Source organism: Amphibalanus amphitrite, unplaced genomic scaffold (genome assembly GCF_019059575.1).
Source record: "Amphibalanus amphitrite isolate SeventyFive unplaced genomic scaffold, NRLGWU_Aamphi_draft 000322F_arrow, whole genome shotgun sequence".
Classification (NCBI taxonomy): Eukaryota; Metazoa; Arthropoda; class Thecostraca; order Balanomorpha; family Balanidae; genus Amphibalanus; species Amphibalanus amphitrite.
The window spans coordinates 251,678-274,175 of NW_024881817.1; the positions used below are offsets into that span (position 1 = coordinate 251,678).

The following is a 22,498-nucleotide window of genomic DNA, read 5'->3' on the forward strand; positions in this document are numbered from 1 at the left end:
TGCGCAAGAATTTCAATCGTATCAGCAAGACGATATTAGTTATGAACCACCAAGTACTCAGCGAAGAGAGCACTAGCGCTTCTGCTGTGATGCCGCTACCACAGGTCACCTTTAGTATCATCATGAGAACGAGGGTAGTTTGGGCACGAGTCCCCATGTCACGGCACGAACCCCCTGTAACCTCGCCATGAGTCCCCTGTCACGGGAGAACCCCTGTCACGGCAGCAGCCCCTGTCCGCTCGCCACGAGTCCCCCTGTCACGGCACGAGCCCCTGTCACGGCACCACCAGCGCAGTGAAGTCGCCTGCGGGCAGTGAGTAACACCGCCTCCGCAGTGCACCGCCCCGGTCCAAACGGGTCAGGGACAACCCTCACAGGGTGACACACTGAGGTGCACAACTAACTCCAATTTATCAGCGTTATACCAAACTGAGTCGTGTCGTGATTTAGGGGCTCACCGTGCTTAATGATCTGGTCAGGATAAGCAGTTGTTTTGCAACAGTAGTTCATATTTAGAAAGTATAAGTCGCGTAGGATGTTGTTATGCAAATTAAACTGGGATAAAGACATCTATTAACACACGTCACAGCACTCTGTTGCGACAATATTCACCAGCATCATCTTATACCGTGTCATGTCGAGACGAAAAAAAAAAACAGATACCTATGCTTGCAGCGCTCTTCAACTAAAAAAAGGTATCCACCATAATATGAGTAAGTCGGTAAAGAAGACTAAGAAATGCATAGTCTCTGCCCCAGAGGAAGTCCCAGTCTCCTCTCGGAGTGGATGAATGTAGCCAAATATTGCTGCCTAGTGCCTCTCCTGCCTGTCCTGCCCGCGCCCGTAGCCGTCGGGAGCAGCTCGGAACTGGGCTCTCTGCAATCCTCCCCTACCAGTGTTATCTGCGCACTGAATCTCCGCCCCAGATCGATCACAAACGACCGTCTTGTCCCGGCGCCCCATACCACAGACGTGCGTTGGCCACCAATAACCGCCACTTGTCCGGGACACAGCCTCCCGGATCCGGATCCGGATCTCGGACCCCGCCCCGGGCCACGCCCGAGGCAACACGTGAAATGGAGCACTTCCGAGACAGGCATTCCGCTCCACACAGGACCTGGGGCACGCAGCGTGAGGTCATCACACATTAGATGACGTCACACCAGTCTGAACCCCATGGCGGGTGTGACGTCACCGAGGTCAATTTGACGTCACCGAGGAAGCCGCGGCGGCGGCAGCGGCGGCGGCGGGGGGCGGGCAGCGGCTGCGGCGGGTCTATAAGAGGAAGCGGCGCCGCGCCGGCCCGGGTATTGCCGTGTCAGTGCCCACGTGTCGTGTCGGTGTCAGTCGGTGCAGCGCGCGGTGACACTCGGCCGACACCAGGCGGAGCGCGCAGTGAGGTACAGCGACACTCAGCACTCACCGCAGCTACAGGAGCACTCTCCGGTGAGTGTCGGCGTACGGAGACACCGCGAGAGTCCCGGAGACTTTGTTCAGCTTTGTGTAGATCCCAATAATCCCTATTTTTTAGGGAAGCATGTTTCACGGATTCACTTCGTCAGCGTCTACAATTGCATTCTACAAATCCATCCATCATTTGTTATGTAAGGTCATGCAAGGTCATTCGAGGTCACTTATGAATAACCTGAACGTTTTCAAACAATAATTCATCATCTCATGTCTCTGAAGACACAATGGTTATGTTGTGGTGTGGGACCATTTTCCGAGACAATTCGTCAAAGAACAAAGCACGATTTCTGTGAAATCGGCATGACATCAAAGTTCATCTATTTTACTGGAACTTTTACATTTGGAACTATTGGATTCCAATCCTGGAAAACACACATGTTTTTGTTTGTTAAATTACAGCTCAACTAGAGTTCAAACCCGAAAGTGTCGTCTCAACCCCTTGTGACGTTAAATGATGCAGAGAGGCAAGTATGTAGGTATTGGTGATGCTGGGAATTAATCAAAAAGATAAAAAGAGAAACACTATGGTTTTGCCAATGCTACAAAATTGGTAATATTTTTGTTTTCTTGTCCAAGGCTTGCTTCCCCTGTCCATTTAGGTATGTGATGACATGAGCATGTAATTGCCGTTTGTTTTGACGGAATTGCTCAAGATGTGAAAATAAAGGAAAAATAAATTTTCCTTTGACGCCATCAAAACATGAAACACGTTTCTAACAATATTTAACCTTAGCTGAACTCACGAAATCACCACCAATGCGACCATTGCTGAGTAACCCTTGTAGTTTTCTTTTCTTTTCTTTTTAGCTAGACGTTGCAATAAAATTACTTCAGTTACCTATACCTGTTATTTTTCAAATACCTAAGGAAGACGATCGAGATCTGAAATAATGCAGCTTTGATACAAATGTCGATGTTTAATTTTTCTATAGAAAAATAGCTGAGCTAAAAATAGCTGAGAAAAATAGCTGAAATAGCTGAGCTAACCCGAAAGATGACACATGTCGACATCAATTTCGAAAATATCCACACACAAACCCACAACGCCCTTTAGCAAAACACGACACCGCTTTCCAAAAGCACACTCGTAGCGAATCGCGATCTCCAACTAAAGCTACTCGCGAAACGAGTCCAAACGGCTGTGTCAAAGTTATGATTACGTAGTGTCGCATCGGTTACTGGCGCGTGGCAGGGTTTGACGCGCGGCGGGCAGTGGCTTCCGGTGATCTCCGCGGCAGGAGAGTCACCGAACAGTCACCTTACATTGTCACCAGACTGTCAGCGGACTGCCATATTGCCCTGCTACCAAACAGTCACCTCACATTGTCACCATACTGCCACCGGACAATCAACTAACCCTGTCACCGGACGCATCGTCCAGTCACCGACCCGCCAACTCTGCCCCGATTCCTAAAATAACCGACTCACGGCCCGACATGAGGTAACGCGCGCCACAGTGAGCGGCTGAGGAGCTGTCACAAAGTCGGCTGAACAGCGGCGAACGGTGACGCGGCGCTCGTGGGACAGCACCCCCGGCAGAGTGGCGCCGCCGTGACTGGGACTGACGCAGGATGGGGGGACATTTCGGACGGTCACTGGCAGCACAGCAGAAGACATTGCAATCTAGTAAAGCTGCGTATCCGCGTTAGACAGCCGACACTGGAAAGTACGGTATGAAGTATTGTACAATGAATGATTTTGAATGATAATGACAAGTTTTATTGAGCCTTATACCCAGCAAGACCGACGAAATATCTAAGATCAAAAATCAAATCCAAGCTCCAAGATAGAAAAAAAAAAAATAGTCACTTCAGCACGTTTCAGCTGCTTGTGATTGTTCACCCATGAGTAGGTGGGATTCAGCTAGGACCATAGCTTATCTCCAAGAGGATTGAGCTCTATAAAATTCCACTTCACATGCCACCCTCGCATCTAGCGCAATACATATGGCACGGTTGGCCACGTTCAGGGACAATCGTGCAGCACTCTTTATCAGGGGCGAATAAACTGATACAAAAAGCAGGCCACAACGGTAACGACCTAAACATGATTTCCTTTCTGTCCTCGGGAGGGGGTGGATTTCGTGTTCGTGAGTCATGAGTTTGACCCGTGACCTCGGACCCCCCCCCCACACACACACACCGACACCACACACCATGGGCGTTAATAAACCGAGTCGGGCCCCGCATGCAGAAGCCTCCCACTCCACGGCCGGGCCTGGCGCCTGAGAGACCAAGTTAGACCGAAAACTCCGAGCTTTCAAAGAATATCGGACTTCTCCCTCTTTCCCTCACGTTAGGTACTCTGGATACATTTAAGAACTAACAAAAATGGTTAAGTATGGAATGTAGTATAACAGTCACTTTGCACGTGTTGGTGACTCGTTTGGCATTACGAGTATTTGGTAATTTTTGCTGGTGTAACTAATCCTTTCCGTTGCTCGTCTCTTCATCTTGTACAATTCGCAGTGACTGTGTATGGGAAAATATTGTCGCAGCGGTAAATTTGAGAGGCCGAACGGTCCAACTAACGGTCTGTCTGCCGAAGAAGTCCATATGTCTGGGATATGGTCCGCCAAGTTAAAAATACATCCGTCTCAACTCGGCAGTCTCGTATAACTATTCTATTTTCCCTCCTAAAAATGAGCGGTTCGCAGCGGGCAGATTCCTGCCAGGGCCGCTATCCATCCGCCTAGCCACGGAGCGGAGCGCAGTGGTCGCTTCTGCTCCAGAGCGGGCGTTTTCCCCAAGGAACCGCGCGTCGTTCCCATCACAAGGGACACTTTCCCGTGACGTGAGTGGACGCCGCGACAACACTTGAGCGGTGCCGATGGATCCTCGACGGGCGCCGAGTGAGAGGAACTCGGGCGATAGGGATCAGACCGGAGTCTCAGATAATAATGTGACGAGCCGCTCACCCAAACGTGGCTTATCATCAGATGAGTCATGTTCGACTTTCGCATATGGTTAAAGGCTACAGCGCATGTGAGACGAAGATAGCGCGAAATGCAAGCACTCTGCACGAATGAGGACATTTTTGAGGGCCGACATCAAAGCGCACTTTAATACACGATTCGTAAGTCACCGCAGCCTTCATTCGATGAAAATTAGACTAAAACGTCAGGTGATATCTCCAAAGCAAGATCAAAGATAACTGATTATTCAAAATTTGTGGTGTTCTCTCGACCGATAAGCTCAACATCACTGTCAGATGAAAGAAAAGCAGAGATGATATCACTGAAAAAATAATCAATACAAAAGAAAAGCAGGCACGAACAAGTCATCTGAAATATCGACAATAAAAATTGAGCTAAGCAAAGCAAGAGAGCAGGATGTGCGATGGAAATCTTGTGACACATCGGCTATCATGTGACACATGTTCGGCCACGAGAAGATTATAAAAGCGCTGTGACGTAGAAAAGGGACGGAGCGATAGAATGATTTCAAGAATGCATGGCTGATATTCCATGTCAGGGACTTATTTAGATGGTTAACATTATATCATTAGTGACATGATATCAGCTTAACATTAACGATTAGCTAAAAAGTATGTCATGGTGCACGTCTAGAGGATATGCGATACCGAAACGAATTCCATTGGCTTGCCTTTGTTTTTCTCACGCGTCCACACTTCAAATCAAGCTCTTAAAAGTCAATCTAATAGAATGACATTCGTCTGGGCGTTTGCTGTTTTCCTAGCCCATTGTCAAACGTTAAATATAAAATTGAAACAAACTTATTGTATATCAGCAGAAGCTGATACCATCTGATACTCTTTAGTGGCATCACTTTGCTGATACGTATCTATGTTATTTAGTGTGTCATATTGCAACATCTCCAAAATACCTCTCACACGACATGCCCAACATCTCACGAAATACCGTTAGGAAATGCCGCATTACAACGGCACATCACCTGACAGGTAAACGAGAGCGGTGACTGCAGAACACATAAAGGACAGTCTGTGGTACTGACGGACGAGACCCGTTATACCCGCTCATCAGTCACCACAGAGGAAACTGAGGCGTTTCTCCCTCCCCCTCGTTTCCCCGCCTGTCCATGGCCAAGGTCGTCTACACCGCTTCAGCTGCGCCTATATGGATATTTTCCGCACATAAACGGGATGTGAACCAATTAAAATAAGCGAGGCTGCATCGAAAATCGGAATTCAAACGCTTTCACCATAGGCAAGGTTTCGAAATTTAGGCACCTGGCCTGTGATGTATTGGACATTCATTCCAAACAAACTCAGTTCAGACAGTTCCTAGCCATCATAATTTCACGCACGTCTTGCCATTCTCCCGCGCAGCTATGATGCAGGAATGTGAACACGGGCCTGCAATGAACACCAAAGGCCTACCGATCTGGACCATGGTGTAGTTCGCCTCGACATGGTTCGCCGAGCATCCCAGGCGTCCACTTTAACTGGTGATGACCATGTATCAAGTGCAGCGTTCAATACACGGTGGGCGAAATGCGACCGGCCGTACCGTCCAATAAAAACTGCACCGGCATCCACCAGCTCCAGAGCGGTAGTGTAGAGGCGTTTTTGTGCGAATCGCTCGGAAAACTGCGCATATATCGGACACAGTGATGACAGATTGCTGTTGCGGATAGCGGAATCGAGCTAAAACAATGGACCAAAAATGCACAGAAGAACAGAACACACCGAACAATTTACATGTGGTTACAGAGACCTGCATCAGCTAAGTAGCAACTCGTGGGAAAATCACAGTGCAGAGCAGGCTAACCGCTGAAGATGATGTGAAATATGCCTGAAACAAATATTGATCGTATGGTTATGAGTTAGCAGTTTTTCTGCGTGTTGACAACTCACTAACCGATACGAGAACCGGGAACGGTGCCAAAGGTCTCACGTCTCAAAGCCTGGACATTTTTTTAGGGAGTGGGAGGCAATATCCATGCCTAACAGCTCCGGCTCAACTGTTTATAAACGGGTAAGGGGATCTGTTTTGCTGTCCTACCTGTCTTCCTAAAAAATAGCTTTATGTCACAGTTTGTCTGCTCGGTCGATTGGTGCCACATGTGGAACTGTCTGGACGATCCCTTGTCTGCTCCGTAGTCTAGCCTTCTCAGTGCTGTCTGGAACTGTCTGCTACTGTCTGGAACTGTTCGGTTATTCCGCGCTGTCTGGTCGCGGTCGACCGTTGACGACTGCCACCGGCCGCTGCGTAAGCTAGATTAGATTGATGGTGGAGAGAGGGTACGCGGGATGACAGGTTGATGACCGAGAAGGGATGGACGCCTCAGACAATGTGCTCCCTGGCGCAGGAAGTGGAAGTGGATGGGACTATCGCCATGGTCCGATGTGCCAGTCATGGACCGCTCTGTAACGCCACCGTCAATCACGCGTCCTCCTGATGTCGGCTACTTAGCGGTAGTTTCAAACACGCTCATGTTTTGCTGTGGGGATGGAGATGTGACAGCTCATTTAACGTCATTCCAAACTAGGCGTCGGCTTCTGTGTTACAACAGTTTCGTGATGTTCTTAAATCAAACGTCGCTCATCCTTGGCGCAGAGCTAGCCCAACAATTTTTTCGACCTTCAACCCACAACTTCCCTCTTTTCCATCTTCACTGCAAGTTGAGCCCACCTTAGTCCATGAGAGCAGGGGATTGGTGTGCTCTCACCAGTCACCCACGGGCCACGACCCAGCCCAGCGAGGACACGGTCCGCTCCCTGCAGAGCAGCGCTCCTCCTCTCCCCTCCACCCATCCTGGGCAGGTATTTCACAACTGGTGCCAGGTGCACCACCCCGGCTGAGGGCCTAAGGACCGCGCGGCTGTCCGCAATCACTGCTCTCCCACTGATCCAGTGCACGGCGCTAAATGCAGCCGGGTTGGCCAACCCTCGGCCAGTCCGCTGAGAAATAGGACGGTCAACTCAACCGAGGGGAGTCCCCGACTGTGCTGTAGGTATAATTACCGAACTGCCGCATGGCGTAGTCCGATGGTACGAGTCTTCAGACACCGCTTACTTGGTGTCTGTACCTACCATTTGGCTATACCGAAAGGCAGAACTTTGGCGAGAAACGCCTAAGTATATCCAGGGGTTGAGAATCGTTTTAAGTCATTCGCCGTGGCCTATGAGACCAGATTATTGGGCTACGAAACAGAACGTGCATATGGAAATTGATCACACTAATGGCACGCTGCACAGTTTTTAGATCATGTAATATCAGTTATTGATCGGTGCTGCGCCATTAGTACGGCACCTATCCTTTGAAGTATAAACGCAATTATCTCATTCACGCTCGCGAGTCTGATGTTGTGTTTGATGGTGTTAACTCATTATCATTCACGGTATCGTACGAACCTGCCAGTTAGCAGAACGTTATCACTCCATTGGCGCTAGGTGGAATATGTTGGGCTGGGCCCCCACTCCCGATATGATAAAACTCTTACATGCACTGTCCGTCTCTGGGTATGCCGTGCATAGCATGCCCATTGCTCACATAGGTATCCATCTCATCGCTGATAATTCAGTCGTGGGCCAGTAATACCATCGGAGTGACGGGCTTTGCGCTGTTTCGTGATTCGTAATGACTAGGCATTTTCCTTTTCATGTCCGTGCTTTGTAGTCGTGGAGCGTTAACTATTTGGTCAAGCCAAAAGATAATTTCTGCGATTTTCAAATGAGTTTCATTGGTCCGACGTTGATAAATGGATGCCGGAAATACTTCCGGAAGTAAAAATTGTGCACTGATAACGGTTACAGCGCGAACCGCCCTTCTGCCTAGGAAGTTTCCTGCTGTGTTTCATGCTGGTATATCCGTACCGTGATCTCAAACTTCGGTGTAAAATACGACAAAGTCGAGCTTGATGGCTACTGTTTGCGATAGCGCGGCGAGAATAAAGGCCTTTGAGCCATTGTTACACAGACGAAAGTGGGCGGTGTGCCGTCTGAGAGAAACATGGAATTAGGTGGCTTCTGTGCCAGCCAGCAGTGTAAAACATGGTAGTTACTAGTAATTGTTGCAATGCAAGCCTTTCTGACAGCGCCAGTGGCGCAGTGGTTTCACTAATTGAATCAGACAATCAGACAATCAGACAGGTTATCGGGGCATCTCCGCTCAGCTGAAAGGAGCCTGTTACAGCTGCGCCACTCGACTGCAGCTTCCCAAATCCCACCGCCGGGTCCTCTCACAACCGGACAAGGTTATCAGCATTTTGTCGGGGCACAAACAGTGTTTACCTGAGCGAGCCGTCAGCTGCCAGTAAACAAAGGCCATCCCCGCCTGCGGAGGGCCCGGCAGTCTGATGGTGGGACGGGTGGTGTGGTCAAAACACAAAACTCTGCCTCCCCTCCTCCCATAAGTAAATCCCCTCCCTTCCCTCCTGCTCTCCAACTCATCTCCCTCTCTTCCTCTTCTCTGCCAGTCGCGGCTCTGCAGATTAGTTTGCTAGAATGGGTAGAGTAGCAGCTGATTCGCCGTGCACATGCTCGGGTCTCGACGGGTTGGTCGGTATTTCACAAATCCCCGCCATCGGCCACCGGCACGGGACACGTGACGTGTTTTGTCGGTGACTTGGGCGGAGACCCCCTCATGGTGTGGACAGGGCAGTGCCGAAGCTGTGGTGACTGGACACCAAAGAGAGGCGTCCCGTGGCAAAACCGCGTCACCGGCAGCGCACGGCTAATGGTGAAAGTTCAGACGCGTCCTTGTCCACTCCCCCACTGAGCCTGCACTTTATGACGACGTATCTTTATGAAGTGTCTCGTCCTAATGTGTCCTATAAATAGTGTCAGGTTTGCGATCAATCTGTGCGCGCACCCGCATATCACAGGTGCTCTACCGGCTAATTGGTGTCTTAAATCAGAGCTTTCCTCAGCATGACACCAGATCACACAACTGAGCGCCTCCCGGCATTACGATAAGAGGCACATTCGCAATGGCTCCCTATCGGAGTTCCCCACACGAGTGGGTGACATATGAAGTGATTTGCGAGTCCCACGGGTTTCCAGCTCACCTTCTCACCAAATGAGCACATCGGACACCCCCGAATCTGCGGGTCACACCTCGGCTTGTGACCGCGACGCGCGCCACTTTCGCGCGCCATTTTACGTCACAGCGCGCCGCCGGCGTCACCCCATTCAGCGCGGCTCATTAGAGTCCACGGTGGCCCTGTATAACCTGTGAGCGACGATGAAGTCAGCACGGTGAATGTAACCCATCAAAGGGGCTTATGCTAAATCATGAAGCAGAGTAGCACCTTGCCGGATTATCATAATTCATCACGACTTCCGTAACTCTGGAAAGTTTCGGGTGATTGTGACGCAAGTGACGTGGGAAGTTTCTGTTGTGATCTGACGTGTTCAACCTGAATGACTGTTTAAGTGGTGCGAAGTTGGAGTGGCACAGGGCCGCATTTAACACCAAGTCGTGACAAGTCGACCACTCAGTGTGATCAATGAGCTCAGGCGACCTTCCTGCAGCCCAGTGCAGGCGGGAGAGGTGGCCAGTAGGGGTACCCATTTTTGGGTCAATTTTCCAAATTTTAGGTGGGGGTGGATTTTCCCATTATATGGTCTATTCTGATTCCATCTGTGCCAAAAATAGCGAAATCAAACGATTTCTAGGGGTCGCGAATTCAAAATGAAAATGCCAATTTTAGCGAAAAATTGACCAAAATAATGTTATTTTATTTTGAAGCAAGGTAGCCATGCGAACAGGTTGGGGTCAATTTTCCCATTATTTGGTCTATTCTGATTCCATCTGTGCCAAAAATAACGAAACCAAACGATTTCTAGGGGTCACGAATTCAAAATGAAAATGTCAATTTTAGCGGAAAATCGACCAAATTAGCATTATTTTATGTTGGAACAAGGTTACCATGTCAACAGTTTGGGGTCGATGTTATCATTTTTTGCTCCGTTCTGGATCTAGCAGTGACAGAATTAACGATATCAGACTACTTTTAGGGGTCGCGAGCTTGCATTGGAAGTTTTAATTTTACTTGGAAAAATGACTTCATTTTAACGACTATAAATATGCAAAGCCAATGTATTGCAGTGGTATTGATGACTGTTGGACACCGTGCAACACTACCTCAGTTGTATATTTGACGTGCAGCGGTAAAAGAAAGCACCAAATATATCATTCTGGTCAATGAACAGCATATGCTCATTGCTCATTTACACTCACTGTGGCTTAGACCGTCATTAGTACCTACCGACACAAGACCCGAGACCGTAACTCTTAGAAAGACTGGCTATGTAGTTAGAGGGCTAAAATTGCAGTGATCGAAACTTTCTCATTAGGGCCATTTAGTTTTCAATGAGTCGTCTTATTCAGCAAAAGAAATGACTGATCCCCAGGACATGGACAATGAACATTGACCTATCGATACAATCTGAGTGGGAGGGGCAATAAAAGCCGTTACGGATGTAACGATATAACTCGCATGCCGTATTTTAACCATGAAGTAGATAAGGGAGTTGCTAATGGCCTATTTATATCTACAAAAACATAAAACAGCACTAAGCTATGCCGGTATGCAATATGCATGACCTTTGCCAATTCGCTAGCCGACCTCCCCGAGGCCCGGAGTTGCAGAGACGGCAGAGGGAGGGGCGCAAGCTTTACACCACCGCGCCGTTGGGTGACCGCTGTGCTTGAGTGTAGCCTTGCCCCTCCCCCACAAACACCCACAACCATACACAGAATGCGACTGTGCATATGGAAAGACAGCTGGCGGAGAACATCACAGGAGGAGAGGAACAATGAACTTCATCCTCACCCCATTATGAAAGCAATATGTTTGCAATCTTGCTGATGACGGACAGCACTGGCCTGGCCGAACGCATGCACGACTGCTCGTGGCTCCAGTTCTGGGCATGTGCCACTACAAGCAGCTGTTAAAATGAGACGGGTGCAGATATCATGCCATGGAACTAGTGCCTGGTGATGGCCGCTGCCAGAAGTATCCTTGCAAGATAAAGTAACGGATCTTACGCTGCACTCTATGTACAGGCCCAGTCCAAACCCTCAGATGGTTCTGAACTGAAGTCGAATGGCATTGCCTAAAGCTGAGAATTAGGAAGGTGCCAAGTCTAAACGACTCAGCCAACTCCGAGGCAGAACCGTTTACTGACTCTTGGCATTGCCTGGGGGCCGACACAGTGGGTGGGCCACGAACCTTATGGTGGCGGACCTGATTCTTCTCTTCAGCCTTTGCACGCACACTCCTTTATATGATGCGTCCTGGTGCCACCATACGGCCCATGCAGGATGAAAATCTTCTGCTACATTAGGTTCTTCAGATTCAGACGCCAATTACCTGAGATCACAAGTGATCTGTGCCAGAAGCTGTGAAAGTTCTTCGTCACATACCTATCAACCGTGCACGTATCAGCGCATGGCTTAGTCCCCCCATGTCCAATAATTAATATGAACTCGTAAATGGTCGGATTGTATCGGAAACTCATGAACGCCAGAAATAAAATGGTACATGATTGGTGGGCATGGAAAGAATCGACTCTTTGGGATCAGAAGTTGATTTTTTTTTTGTAGAACACCCAATTTTATCCTACCCTGTCTATACCTATATTACATCGTAGCCGTGAGCGAACAGGACGGCGTTTCTTGTGGAAGTATAAGGTCGAAATGGTTTGATCGTTTTTGCATTACATGGTTTGAAATACATTCGGAGCCATGATCCGTCAGATGTATCCTGAGCTAATTTGCACAAACTTTAATTGTATGGACACAAAGAGCCTGTCGTGAACTGAGATATGGCAACTGAAACTTCACATTTTAGTGTGACCTCAAAGGTCATCAAAGGTCACTAATGCAACACAAAAAGAAAATATCAAAAATGATTGCACGCTGACCAGAATGACACCAGCAACAGGAGCAAAACATCCCGGCGCTTTTCACCAAATGTTCAATATCGACATTGTAATGATCGCTAGTAAAGCATTTAACCGTAACCACGTGATGGAGCACATCGATCTGGATGAAAAAGGAGCGTTCAATGACCCCTCTACCCGACTCTCGAAACAAAAAGTTTGCCTTCGTCATGGATGAGATAATAATGGATTGGTGTCTTCGCAGTTTTTGGCGACATTGAGCTCAGGCCTGCCATCTAGCGGGAGAATTATCGTAAGTTAGGAGCAAGCCGAGAGAACGCCGCTGATTAGCATTGTGACACACGGGAGTGTGGTGTAGTAGCAGGCTTGTTTTGCAATTTTTCAAAAGGTAATGTCTTTATATATGTCAGCAAAAGCGAAGAAATTAATAGATTTATGTGCAGGGTCAGTAATAAGATAAGCAGTTCCATGTTATTTCCTCATTAAATCGTGAAACAGGGAGTTATTGGAGACTTCGCCAGCACGTGTCGTTTTCGCTATTTTTCACATGAGTCTTTACTTGGCCTAAATCAAACAAATTGTCCGATCAAAGCACAAAACGAACGTAAGTACTATCTATAAGTCTAATGAAAAAGTTATAAACGGAATTGCTAACGTCATTGCCGCTCAATATGCCATTCAAGACGCTCTATGAAAAGGACCCAACCAGTGCTGCGTAGTCGATGAAATTTCAGTGACTTTGGCTCCAACTCCGATTCCTGTATCCAAATATCGACTCCGACTCCTTCGGGCAGAACTGTCGATTCAAACAGACAGAGGTAAAAAAAACTTCCTACTCGCTTACATTGTAGGCGACAGAAGCTGACAGGCACCAGACACATTTGGTGACAAAGTCACGAAAATGGTGAACACACTGCATCGCATTTGTTGACGGCGTTTTCGCACACTGCTAGCGAACAGACTAACCAGCCAATCCGCGGCGAGAATAACCCTGAGCGAACCAATCGGATGCTGGTGACACGAGGGGACAACGCTGAGCTGACGCCCCAGCCGCCAGGGAGCCTTCACTGTGGATTTTGTAGGCCCCAGGAGCCAACGCATCAAAGATTTTGAGCGGGCCTTTTCGGCGCACGTCTATGAGAGGTATGCTGTGATCATGAACACGTAGCAAAACAGGAGTGGACTCTCGCGAGTAGCGCGTGCTTGTCCAATTTTCAAACAAGTTTGAATGCTTTCAAGAAAGGGACTGGCGCCGTGATGAAAGCTGAGTTGTTGTATTGTGGTTATGAAAGGCAGGAAAATGGAAATAACACTGGAGGTAAGGAATCTTGGGGTGTCTAATTTTGCTGGTTTAGGTACTTGTAAGTTGGATCAACAACGCTAGCCCGGTGGGGATCAAAAGCAAGGCTGTGTGGATTTGTTGCCTGATTTTGAAACACTTGCCAAAGTTGTCAATGAATAGATGTTTTTACTGTTAATGTTGATACAAATTTCATTTAGATTTTAATCTTTTCAGCCCTAGAAGAGCAGGAATTTCAATTTTCATTAGCTGGTAAAAGTAGGTATACCAGTCCAAGGACTCCGAAAAAATGTCGTAGGTTGGTATGTAGGTTGTAAGCTGGGAGGTTGTAGGCTGGTAGGTTTTCTGTTTTGTGTTGGTATGTTGTAGGTAGGTTGTAGGTTAGTAGTTATGTAAGTTTGGTTCAGGCTGAATTGTTTTTCCTTCATTCCGACTTCTACTCTTTTACTCTTGCATAAAGTGTTTAAGAACTCTGAATGAAAGAAAAACATCATTACCTAACCTACTCTTACTTTCTACCCTACCACCATACCACCTATTACCTACCAGCCTACAGCCTTCTACCTTCTACCTACCTGTACCTACAAGCTACAACTTCCCTACCTTAAACCTGCCAACCGACAAGCTCCGAAGCATACAACCCACCTACCTAGCAACTACACCTATTTTATTTTGACTTATTGTATACTATTAACAAAAATCTTATGATTAGAATTTTGGTTCAACAATATTAGTGGCCTTGATGTGGAAAAGGAACGTTTTGCAACATGTTGCATAGGTAGGTATATTGTATTATACATAGGTAGGCACCTATTATTTGTTATGTCATAACAGGTGTGAAATCTCACCATATAGAACACAAATCTAAATGTATTATGGAAAAATGTAAAATAGAATGTAAGCAATTCTTAAATGCATCTGCACAAGATTAGTTACACATGTATTCAGTGTCCCAAAGTTGAGTTTTGGCTGGGGTGTCAGAGGGGCATATTATCCACCAAAAAGGGGTAGAAGGTGGAAACTGCTGGTTAGAATAGATACAAAAAGAGTGAGATAAGATCAATAGCCTTTATTTTTATCCATGAGTATCTATTATGATCATAAACCAACTCCAAGTATCCACACAACTCAGTCCACCACACCTGTCCACCTGTTTAAGTCCACCACACCTGAACTGCCTTTTGAGGTAACAAGGTGTTCTTGGCTGAGAGTGGTTAATTGCTCTTAGAAATTGGTGGTGAGAGTGGCAAATGAATCTCAGTATTTCCCACCCAAATCAACAAATTTTGGGACACTGTAATAATACATTATCCAGGTTTAGGACCACACTAACATTGGCGACACTAACATTAACACTGGCCTGATGAAGCCTAGATTTTTTCCCAATTTTATCACCCTTATAGTGCAACACTTATCCGGCCTCTGGGGGCAGGGGACACAAAGGGGGTTATAAAATTTTGTAGGTGACACAAAATAAGTTTTTTTGACCTCTGCAAACAGACTCCGACTCTGCAGCCCTGGTAAGTCTGTGGAGTCGATGACTTTTCGGTGACGTTCGACTCATACTCCGACTACAGCTTTTAAAAATCAACCGATTCCGAGTCGGAACAGAACCGCTGGCTCTGACTACAACTCCGCAGTCCTGGCCCAAGATAGCCGCCTAAAACAACTTTGATGTGTGATCTTCTTCGTACATTGTTAATGTTATTTTAAAGAAGGAGTGGAAAAGGGAGACGAAGCCTTCACAAACAAGGATCTCCTGTTGCGGATCAATCAGCTGCTGGAACAGAAAGGCATGAACACCACGCATCTCATTTCATCGTTTTCCTAACGACTCCAATGTAAGCACTGATCAATGCAGTGCGAGCATCGATTTGACATTTGTGTACCAAGTTTGAGTGTTTTCCGCCCAGCCCTTCTTGAGATATGGAAGCGGCACCCCGCACGTGCGCACGTGCAGTAGCACCCCCATAGTGACACATGGAAATGCATTGGCCACTGGGTGCTTAACTATTGACGAAATTTTACTCTAATGGGCCCAGCCATTGCGGAGTTACTTCATGTGGAACAATTTCGACACCCCTAAGTTGGCACGTGACACGTGCCGTAACATTAACTAAGATGAAGAAAATCGGGCGAAATTCGGAGAAGAAGGAATAAGCCTACCAAATATGTATGACAAATTGTCAAACTGCTGTACCATTGTGAGTAAATGGCCATATAAAAGCTCGTACAAGCCAATGGGACTGGGCGTTTCAATACACACTGTCTTACGCAGTTTATTTTCGTTATTACCTAAAGGCTGCTTGACGTTTTTGGCTTTCAAACATTTAAGACATTTTTTGTCGTCTCAGGTCCAGTTAGATTACCTCCAACTCGTGGGAATATGCACTTCGAGCCAACTAACACACCACACCCACGTGTGTCATAATGCTGAGAGATGGCGTTCACTCGGCTTGCTCCTAACTTACGATAATTCTCTCGCTAGATGGCAGGCCTGATCCCAATGTCGCGGATCCCAATGTTAATTTCCACGAGACACCAATCCAGTGTTATATCATCCATGCCTTCGTTGCGATTTACTATCAGCGTAAAATAAGCATATTTCTAGGTAAATACGCAAATTTCAATCTCAATTCGCGACCCCTAAACCACCTTTGATTTCAATATTTTTGGCACCATTGGAATCAGGAGCCGCGAAATAATGGGAAAAACCACCCCCACCCACAAATTTCCAAAATCGGGAAAAATGGGTACCCCTAGTGGCCAGGTTAAAGGCATATCTGGGATAGTGCGATTAACCAGCAGGCAGATTTATCTACCATCCCACAACAAAGGTGAATAGCTTATAAGTTATAAGTACACGGCACACCATGGGCGAAATGCACGTCTGGACTACTCAGTATCAGTCATGATTGATCATTCGCATAATGTAGAACGAAACAGTCACGATACTAAGCGATCGTCTATGGGCGGTACGTGAGCGATTGCACATGTGATGCATTTAGCTGTCAGTCCATTCAATGTTTCGGTTTAATCCCGTCTGTACTCGACAGTTATACGGATGAACAGCCGTGAGAAAGGTGACATAAAGCGATTTGTTTGCTCAACTGTTAGTGCCAGTGATCTTACACAGTGCCGGCAAAAGGAGGAGAACTCCTACTGCAACTGACCATGTTTGATCGAGTCCGAGATACCGTCAGCCTCTACCATCAGACTCGGCTCTGGGACATTCCAAACCGGTGACGAAACGTCATCTCGTGAGATTTATCTCTAATATCTTGCAAAACCAACACTTATATGCACATTGGAGGAATTATATCTAACCTTTGTCTCCGACCAGCAAAAAGTAGTTCCAGGAAGCCGCCCCGAGAATAGATTCCAAAGATTCCGGTGAGCGGCTGCCCACCCTACCCTCAGTAGACAGAGCGCTGCTCGAGCCCGGTCACCCTGGCCAGGCGGGCCCCGCCGGTGAGCGCCTGCTCAGATCACTGGAGCGCGGCGGGTGACCGGAGGGAGGCTCACATCGGGTCCATCGCAGGACCATCCGTCCGCCACACCCGAGGGAGAGGGCGGGGGATTAGATTGCACAACCGACCTGGCAATGCAATCGCTGCATGGACTGTGTCAGGAAGCTGTTTGGCAATAGATATGTATGTAACAGACGTTCAACATGACTTACGGGACACATATGAATTATTATTGGTCACTCATGTCGCGATTCAATGAATAGCAGCATGTAAAGTCGTAGACTGTAGACTTAAGCTGCAGTAGGGACTACCCAAGCAAACATCTCTCGGCCGCTGATCATGGACACCGGCTAGGGGTAACTTCGCAGAGGCTCGGCATCGCCGTCTGTCCCGGAAAGAACACCTCACCAGCAGCTCACACATGAGCCCGCCCGGAAATCTCAGCGGCGCCGCGGCCCAATCAGGAATGTTCCCTCCATTGTGTCTTTGTCCCTGGGCGGCAAACAACGGCCAACGACGGGCGTCACGCTCAGCGGTATCGAGCGGCTCAGACCAATCTCGGGCCAGCCTCTGAGGGGACGTCTGAACCGACACATGGATGGCAGCTGAAGGTCGGGGATGCTGAAACGCAGCGAGAGTCACGATATTGTTGAGTGCACCATTTGTTTTTAGTCTCATTGTTATCATCTTAGTTGATAACTGATGACATGATGCATCGACCTTTATCAGTTGCTGATCAGGGGCGGAGCTTTCAGCTTCCTATACAGTTCGTGGGGCGGCTGCCCTACCAACTTGATATTTTGCCCCACCAATAAGCGTTTTGCTTCACCAACTTTAACTGATTTCTAAGACTTAGTTGCTATGCAAATTAATCTTTTTCGCATTGAAGAGCTTTGAAATGTCTGTTTAATGCAAAACATTATATCTGTGATGATAGGAATTGATTTAGTACGACGTTTTATTCAACTTCATAATCGGACATTGTGGGTTTGACGACATTTTGCCCCACCAACTTCCTTGGGAAAGCTCCACCCACGTTGCTGATGCATTATTAAGAACTAGGAGCTAAGCAGTACGCTGATATCTTTTCGAAATGAAAACAGTTTTCCTGATGCTGAGGATGAAGCAAAGTATACCTAGACTATGGCTAAATGTCTTAGCTATACAAATACAATTACAAGTAACAGTTAAAAAGACGAAGAAAATCAATATTGCCGCGTGGCCGCAGGCACTTATTGCCAGCAAGATCACCAATTCACCACACAGTAACATATTCCGTTATGAAGGTCAACATGATCATTCGGTGTCAGAACGATGTTTTAGGGCCTTGCTCAGAATCTCTAATAAGGTCTTGGTCAGTGCATGGTACTGTGCTCTGTTCTGACAGCGGTGCAGTGTCATCCCACGCAGTAGGGTGTTCAGTTCTGACGGGCGCCTCTGTTCCAGCTCGCCCTGCCATGCGCCTGCTCTCCTGTTTATCGGTCTGTGTGCTGGCGCTGGTCGCCGCCGGGCCGGCGCTCGCGCTCACCCAGGGGAGCGGGTTCCGCTGGTTCTGGCGCGGCTCCTCGGGCGGCAGCACCACCCACAAGTTCTCCATCTCGTCGGGCACCGGCAGCACCACGGGCACCCACTCGATGGTGGTGGTCCGCGTCAAGGACAGCACCGGGCGCACCGTGGTGCTGGACCCGGCCAACCCGCACACCTCGCGCCGTGTGGTGCACGGCTTCTCCGGCAAGGGCGCCAACAAGGCCACCTTCACCGTCACCAAGACCATCGGCGGCATCTCCTCCAACGGCGAGATCGTCAAGCCGTCCAAGTACATGCAGCCGCCGCCGGTGACGCCGGTGGAGGCGCCGGCGGCGGCCCCGGAGCCGGCACGCTGGTTCCGGCCGCCCTCGGTGGACGCCACGCCGGCGCCCACCGAGCCGCCCACCACCACGACCACGGCGCGGCCGACACGGCTGGCGCAGCTGAGCCGGCTGATCGTGGGGCCGCCCACCGAGGAGCCGCCCACCGGCGGCTACCTGCCGCCCTCGGCGCCGCTGACCGAGGCGCCCTCCGCTGAGGGCTTCGTCCCCGAGCTGACCGGCGCGTCGGCCCCGGCGCCCACGCCCACGCCCGCCTCGCACGTCGCCAAAGGTGAGAGAAAGCGCAGCGTCGGACACGACTGAGATGCGCACCTCTCTAGATTTGATTAGAGGTATATTTTGGCAACACTTGTACGTGAGGAAACACTTTCTTCGGCCCAAATAGCAAACACGAATGTGATAACACACCAAACACCGAAATCAAGTTCGGATTTCTTTTCTTCTAAAATGTCTCGAAGCTGTAAAATCTGCCCAGCTATTGTTTAATCTAGATAAAGCCTCATTCTTTAGCACGACACCCAATTTAGCTTTACTCGTCCCAAAGTGTGAGAACATGGGACTGGCTTCTAATTTTGCCCTTCACATCGACAAGGGTCGGGATTTACCAAGGCTTCATCCCTGCTCCAACTTTGTATTTCACTAACAATATGGCATACATTGCCGTTAGTTGACAATTACCCCAACAACCCCGGCGTGGCTGGACTATGAAGGTCAGAATTTTCCCCTTTCTTACTTTATCTGGTTCCATTTTTGAAGGGAGAGATAATCTTCTCCAATTCCAAAGCAGCAGTTCATACCAGCACGTCGCAATAGGTGATAATATGCTTGCCCAGCGTTGCATATCGATATAAATTAGATCCTGTCAGACTAGTTCTTGCTAGGTCAGGTTCAAACTACATACATACATAATTCCACCTGTCAGTCTCTTGGTATATACCCTAGGACGTATCCGGTATTACCCCGGGTCGTGGGTAGCCCCCGGGATATACGTATGTCAGTCACCCGAGCATTGTTTACACATTGTGGCTCGTGCCTCGTCAGAGCTCGTCGAACCAGTAGTGCAGCGCGCGCCGGCGCAGCGCCTCAGGCTAGTCGACTAATTAGACACCTACCTGCCTGCCAGCGCGGCTTTCCTCTCCGAACCGGACACTTTTCACACTGGCAAACAATGGCGGGTAAAGCGGCGGCGCAGTTGATTAGAGAATGTCTCAGAGGTGGCTCATCGTCCAGGAAACAGGAAAACACCGGCTCGGTTCCCGGTGCTCGCTCCAGGCGGCGCCGGCCAGCCCGCTCACGCGAGGCGAACCCAGCGTCAGCGAAAACACCTCCGGACCAATCCCACGGCGCATCGGCCAGGAGCCAGCGGGCCAGAGCCGCTGGTAGCCAGCTAATTATCCGGACATACAGGAAAACTTTGAGGCAGATGAGCGGCTCGCAGCGGAAAATGACTGGAACAGTAAATTAAGGGCTTAAGAGCTAATCACAGATCGGTTGGATCTTCTTCCTCTCCAGATATTCCCGTATATTCTGAAACTGTGGGTACGCGGATATTCCCATAGACCACGTTGGTAAAATACCTAATGTAAAAAGTCACTCGGCAGCCCATGAATGTTGTCGAAAACCTGTGGGGCTGGAGATCCAGCACGTGACGACTGACCTCCCCTCCTCTCCGGCAGATATCCGCCGTAACCTGAGCGGGCGCGTGGACGGCAGCGTGTTCTTCGGCATCCTTCCGGTCATCAACGACCTGCAGCGGACACCGCAGGCCAAGACCGAGCCACCGCCCAAGGTCATCATATCACGTGAGTACGGCATAGTGGCAGCCAGTGGCAACAAGCTGCATTACGCTACAGCAGTGACGAGACGTTGAAGTTCGGTTGTAAGATTTTGTTGACACATTGGATAAATGGCATTGGCATTTCATCAATGCACTTATATTATTTCATCTTGGAAAGGGAGAGGAGTTTTTATCATAAATCACAGCATGCCTACATTGCCAGCTCATAGTCATCCTATGTCTAAGATCTTGCTGAAAAGTATCCCCAAAACTCATCACCTCTCCAGTCTCCACTAGCCCACGTCTCTCCGTTCGACATAGGTATTGGCCCGGAAAGTGTCTCCCCACTAATACCTAAACCCTCCATTCGGCAGGTCGGCCCGGCAAGTGCCCGTTCATCAACATGATGCGGTGTCCGGCGCCGTCGGTGCCGCAGTCGGGCCGCTGCAGTAACGACAGCCAGTGTCCGACGGAGCAGCGCTGCTGCTACAACCCGTGCGCCGCCAGCAGCCAGTGCCTGACGGCCGTGCTGTGACCGCGGCCCGGTCAGCGCGCATGCGCCGCGCCGCGCGCCAGGCAGTGGCGCTCGACACTGGCCGCCGAGGTTTGAGGACCCCAGCGGCTGAAGCCGGCCCGCGCCGCGCCGGCTGGGCTGCCGGGGACGCCGAAGGACCTGCTCTGGAAGGAGGTGGGGACGGAGGGGCCGGCCGGGCTGGGGAGGGGAACGCGTGATACCACAGCCCCGCCTCAGCGTCCCGCGTCACGGTGTCAGTTTGAGGTGTTACGGTGGTGTTGAACTTGCAGCCAGTGATAGGAAAGCGGCGCCGAGGACTCGAACTGAGGAGAAGCGGAGGGAGAGGTCCGGCGGTGATAGTCGAGAAGGGCAGCTGGCGCGGCCGTGCCTCTTCAGTGAGCGCGGGATAAACATGTGAAGGGCTACCCTGAGACCCAAAGCTCCTTCGGAACGGGCAGGATCCTTCCTCGGGTGCGCGAAATGTCTCGAAGAGAAGTACTTTGGAGTGAACCGCCTGCTGCCAACATCGTTGATTGCCATGTTAGGACCGCTGGCGGTGTGGCGGAGCGCTGGACTTATACTGCTGGAATAGAGTTCCCGAGAGTGGCTTGAAGCGACGAGCGTGGCCTTTCGTCCGGTGCGATCAATCCTTAGAGACATGTCGACATAGATATCTAATATATAAAATATATTAGATCTCTATGCATGTCGACTGCAGAATCGCTCCCAAATCAAAATTGTTGTGTAACGAAACCCCATGTTTGGGTTGAAGTCGGACTCGTGTTTAATGTCCACGTTTTTACGCTTGGAAGTTTTGCATTGAAGGTCGGAATGATATTTACTCTGATATCGGACAAATATCGTTCGCCCACGCACAAGACTAGTGTGCTGACGTCACTGCTTTAGCCCCGCCCGGATTTGTTGGGTCAATAATGTATCTACGAGCGCAACTCTTCGGCCCGCAGAGGGCCGAGTCAAACTGCCAATACACAGTGACCAATGATATGTTGTGCTTTTCATTCAGCTGTCAGTTGTAAGGTGCCTTTAGCGTTTTATCCTTGTTTACCTATATTTGTAGGAATATTGAATGTGTAGAATACATTGTGAAATGCGTTTCGACTTTATCTCTGGAGCGCCCCGAAGCTGGCGAACGGAACTTCAGTCGCCATCGAAGATGCCAGTGTTTAACGACCACGGCAAGATTATTGCACTAAACGAACACAAAATTTGCTTACAGAACACAGTTTTCGGGACATCACTCACAGC

At 49.0% G+C, this 22,498-nt stretch overlaps 1 protein-coding gene across 3 annotated transcripts; it reads left to right on the forward strand.

Annotated features, from left to right (window-relative positions):
* Positions 1 to 1,311: 1,311 nt before the first annotated feature.
* LOC122388424 (mucin-2-like) lies at positions 1,312 to 22,346 on the forward strand. 3 transcript variants are annotated; one of them, XM_043379493.1, is made up of 4 exons: positions 1,312 to 1,446; positions 18,520 to 19,212; positions 20,618 to 20,743; positions 21,093 to 22,346. In XM_043379493.1, the coding sequence occupies exons 2-4, from the start codon at positions 18,531 to 18,533 to the stop codon at positions 21,251 to 21,253; spliced, it is 969 nt and encodes a 322-aa protein (XP_043235428.1). In that variant the 5' UTR covers positions 1,312 to 1,446; positions 18,520 to 18,530; the 3' UTR covers positions 21,254 to 22,346. The 3 variants fall into 3 exon arrangements, with proteins under 3 accessions (XP_043235428.1, XP_043235426.1, XP_043235427.1); XM_043379491.1 differs by lacking the exon at positions 1,312 to 1,446 and adding an exon at positions 13,200 to 13,621; XM_043379492.1 differs by lacking the exon at positions 1,312 to 1,446 and adding an exon at positions 13,200 to 13,446.
* The last annotated feature ends 152 nt before the right edge of the window (positions 22,347 to 22,498 follow it).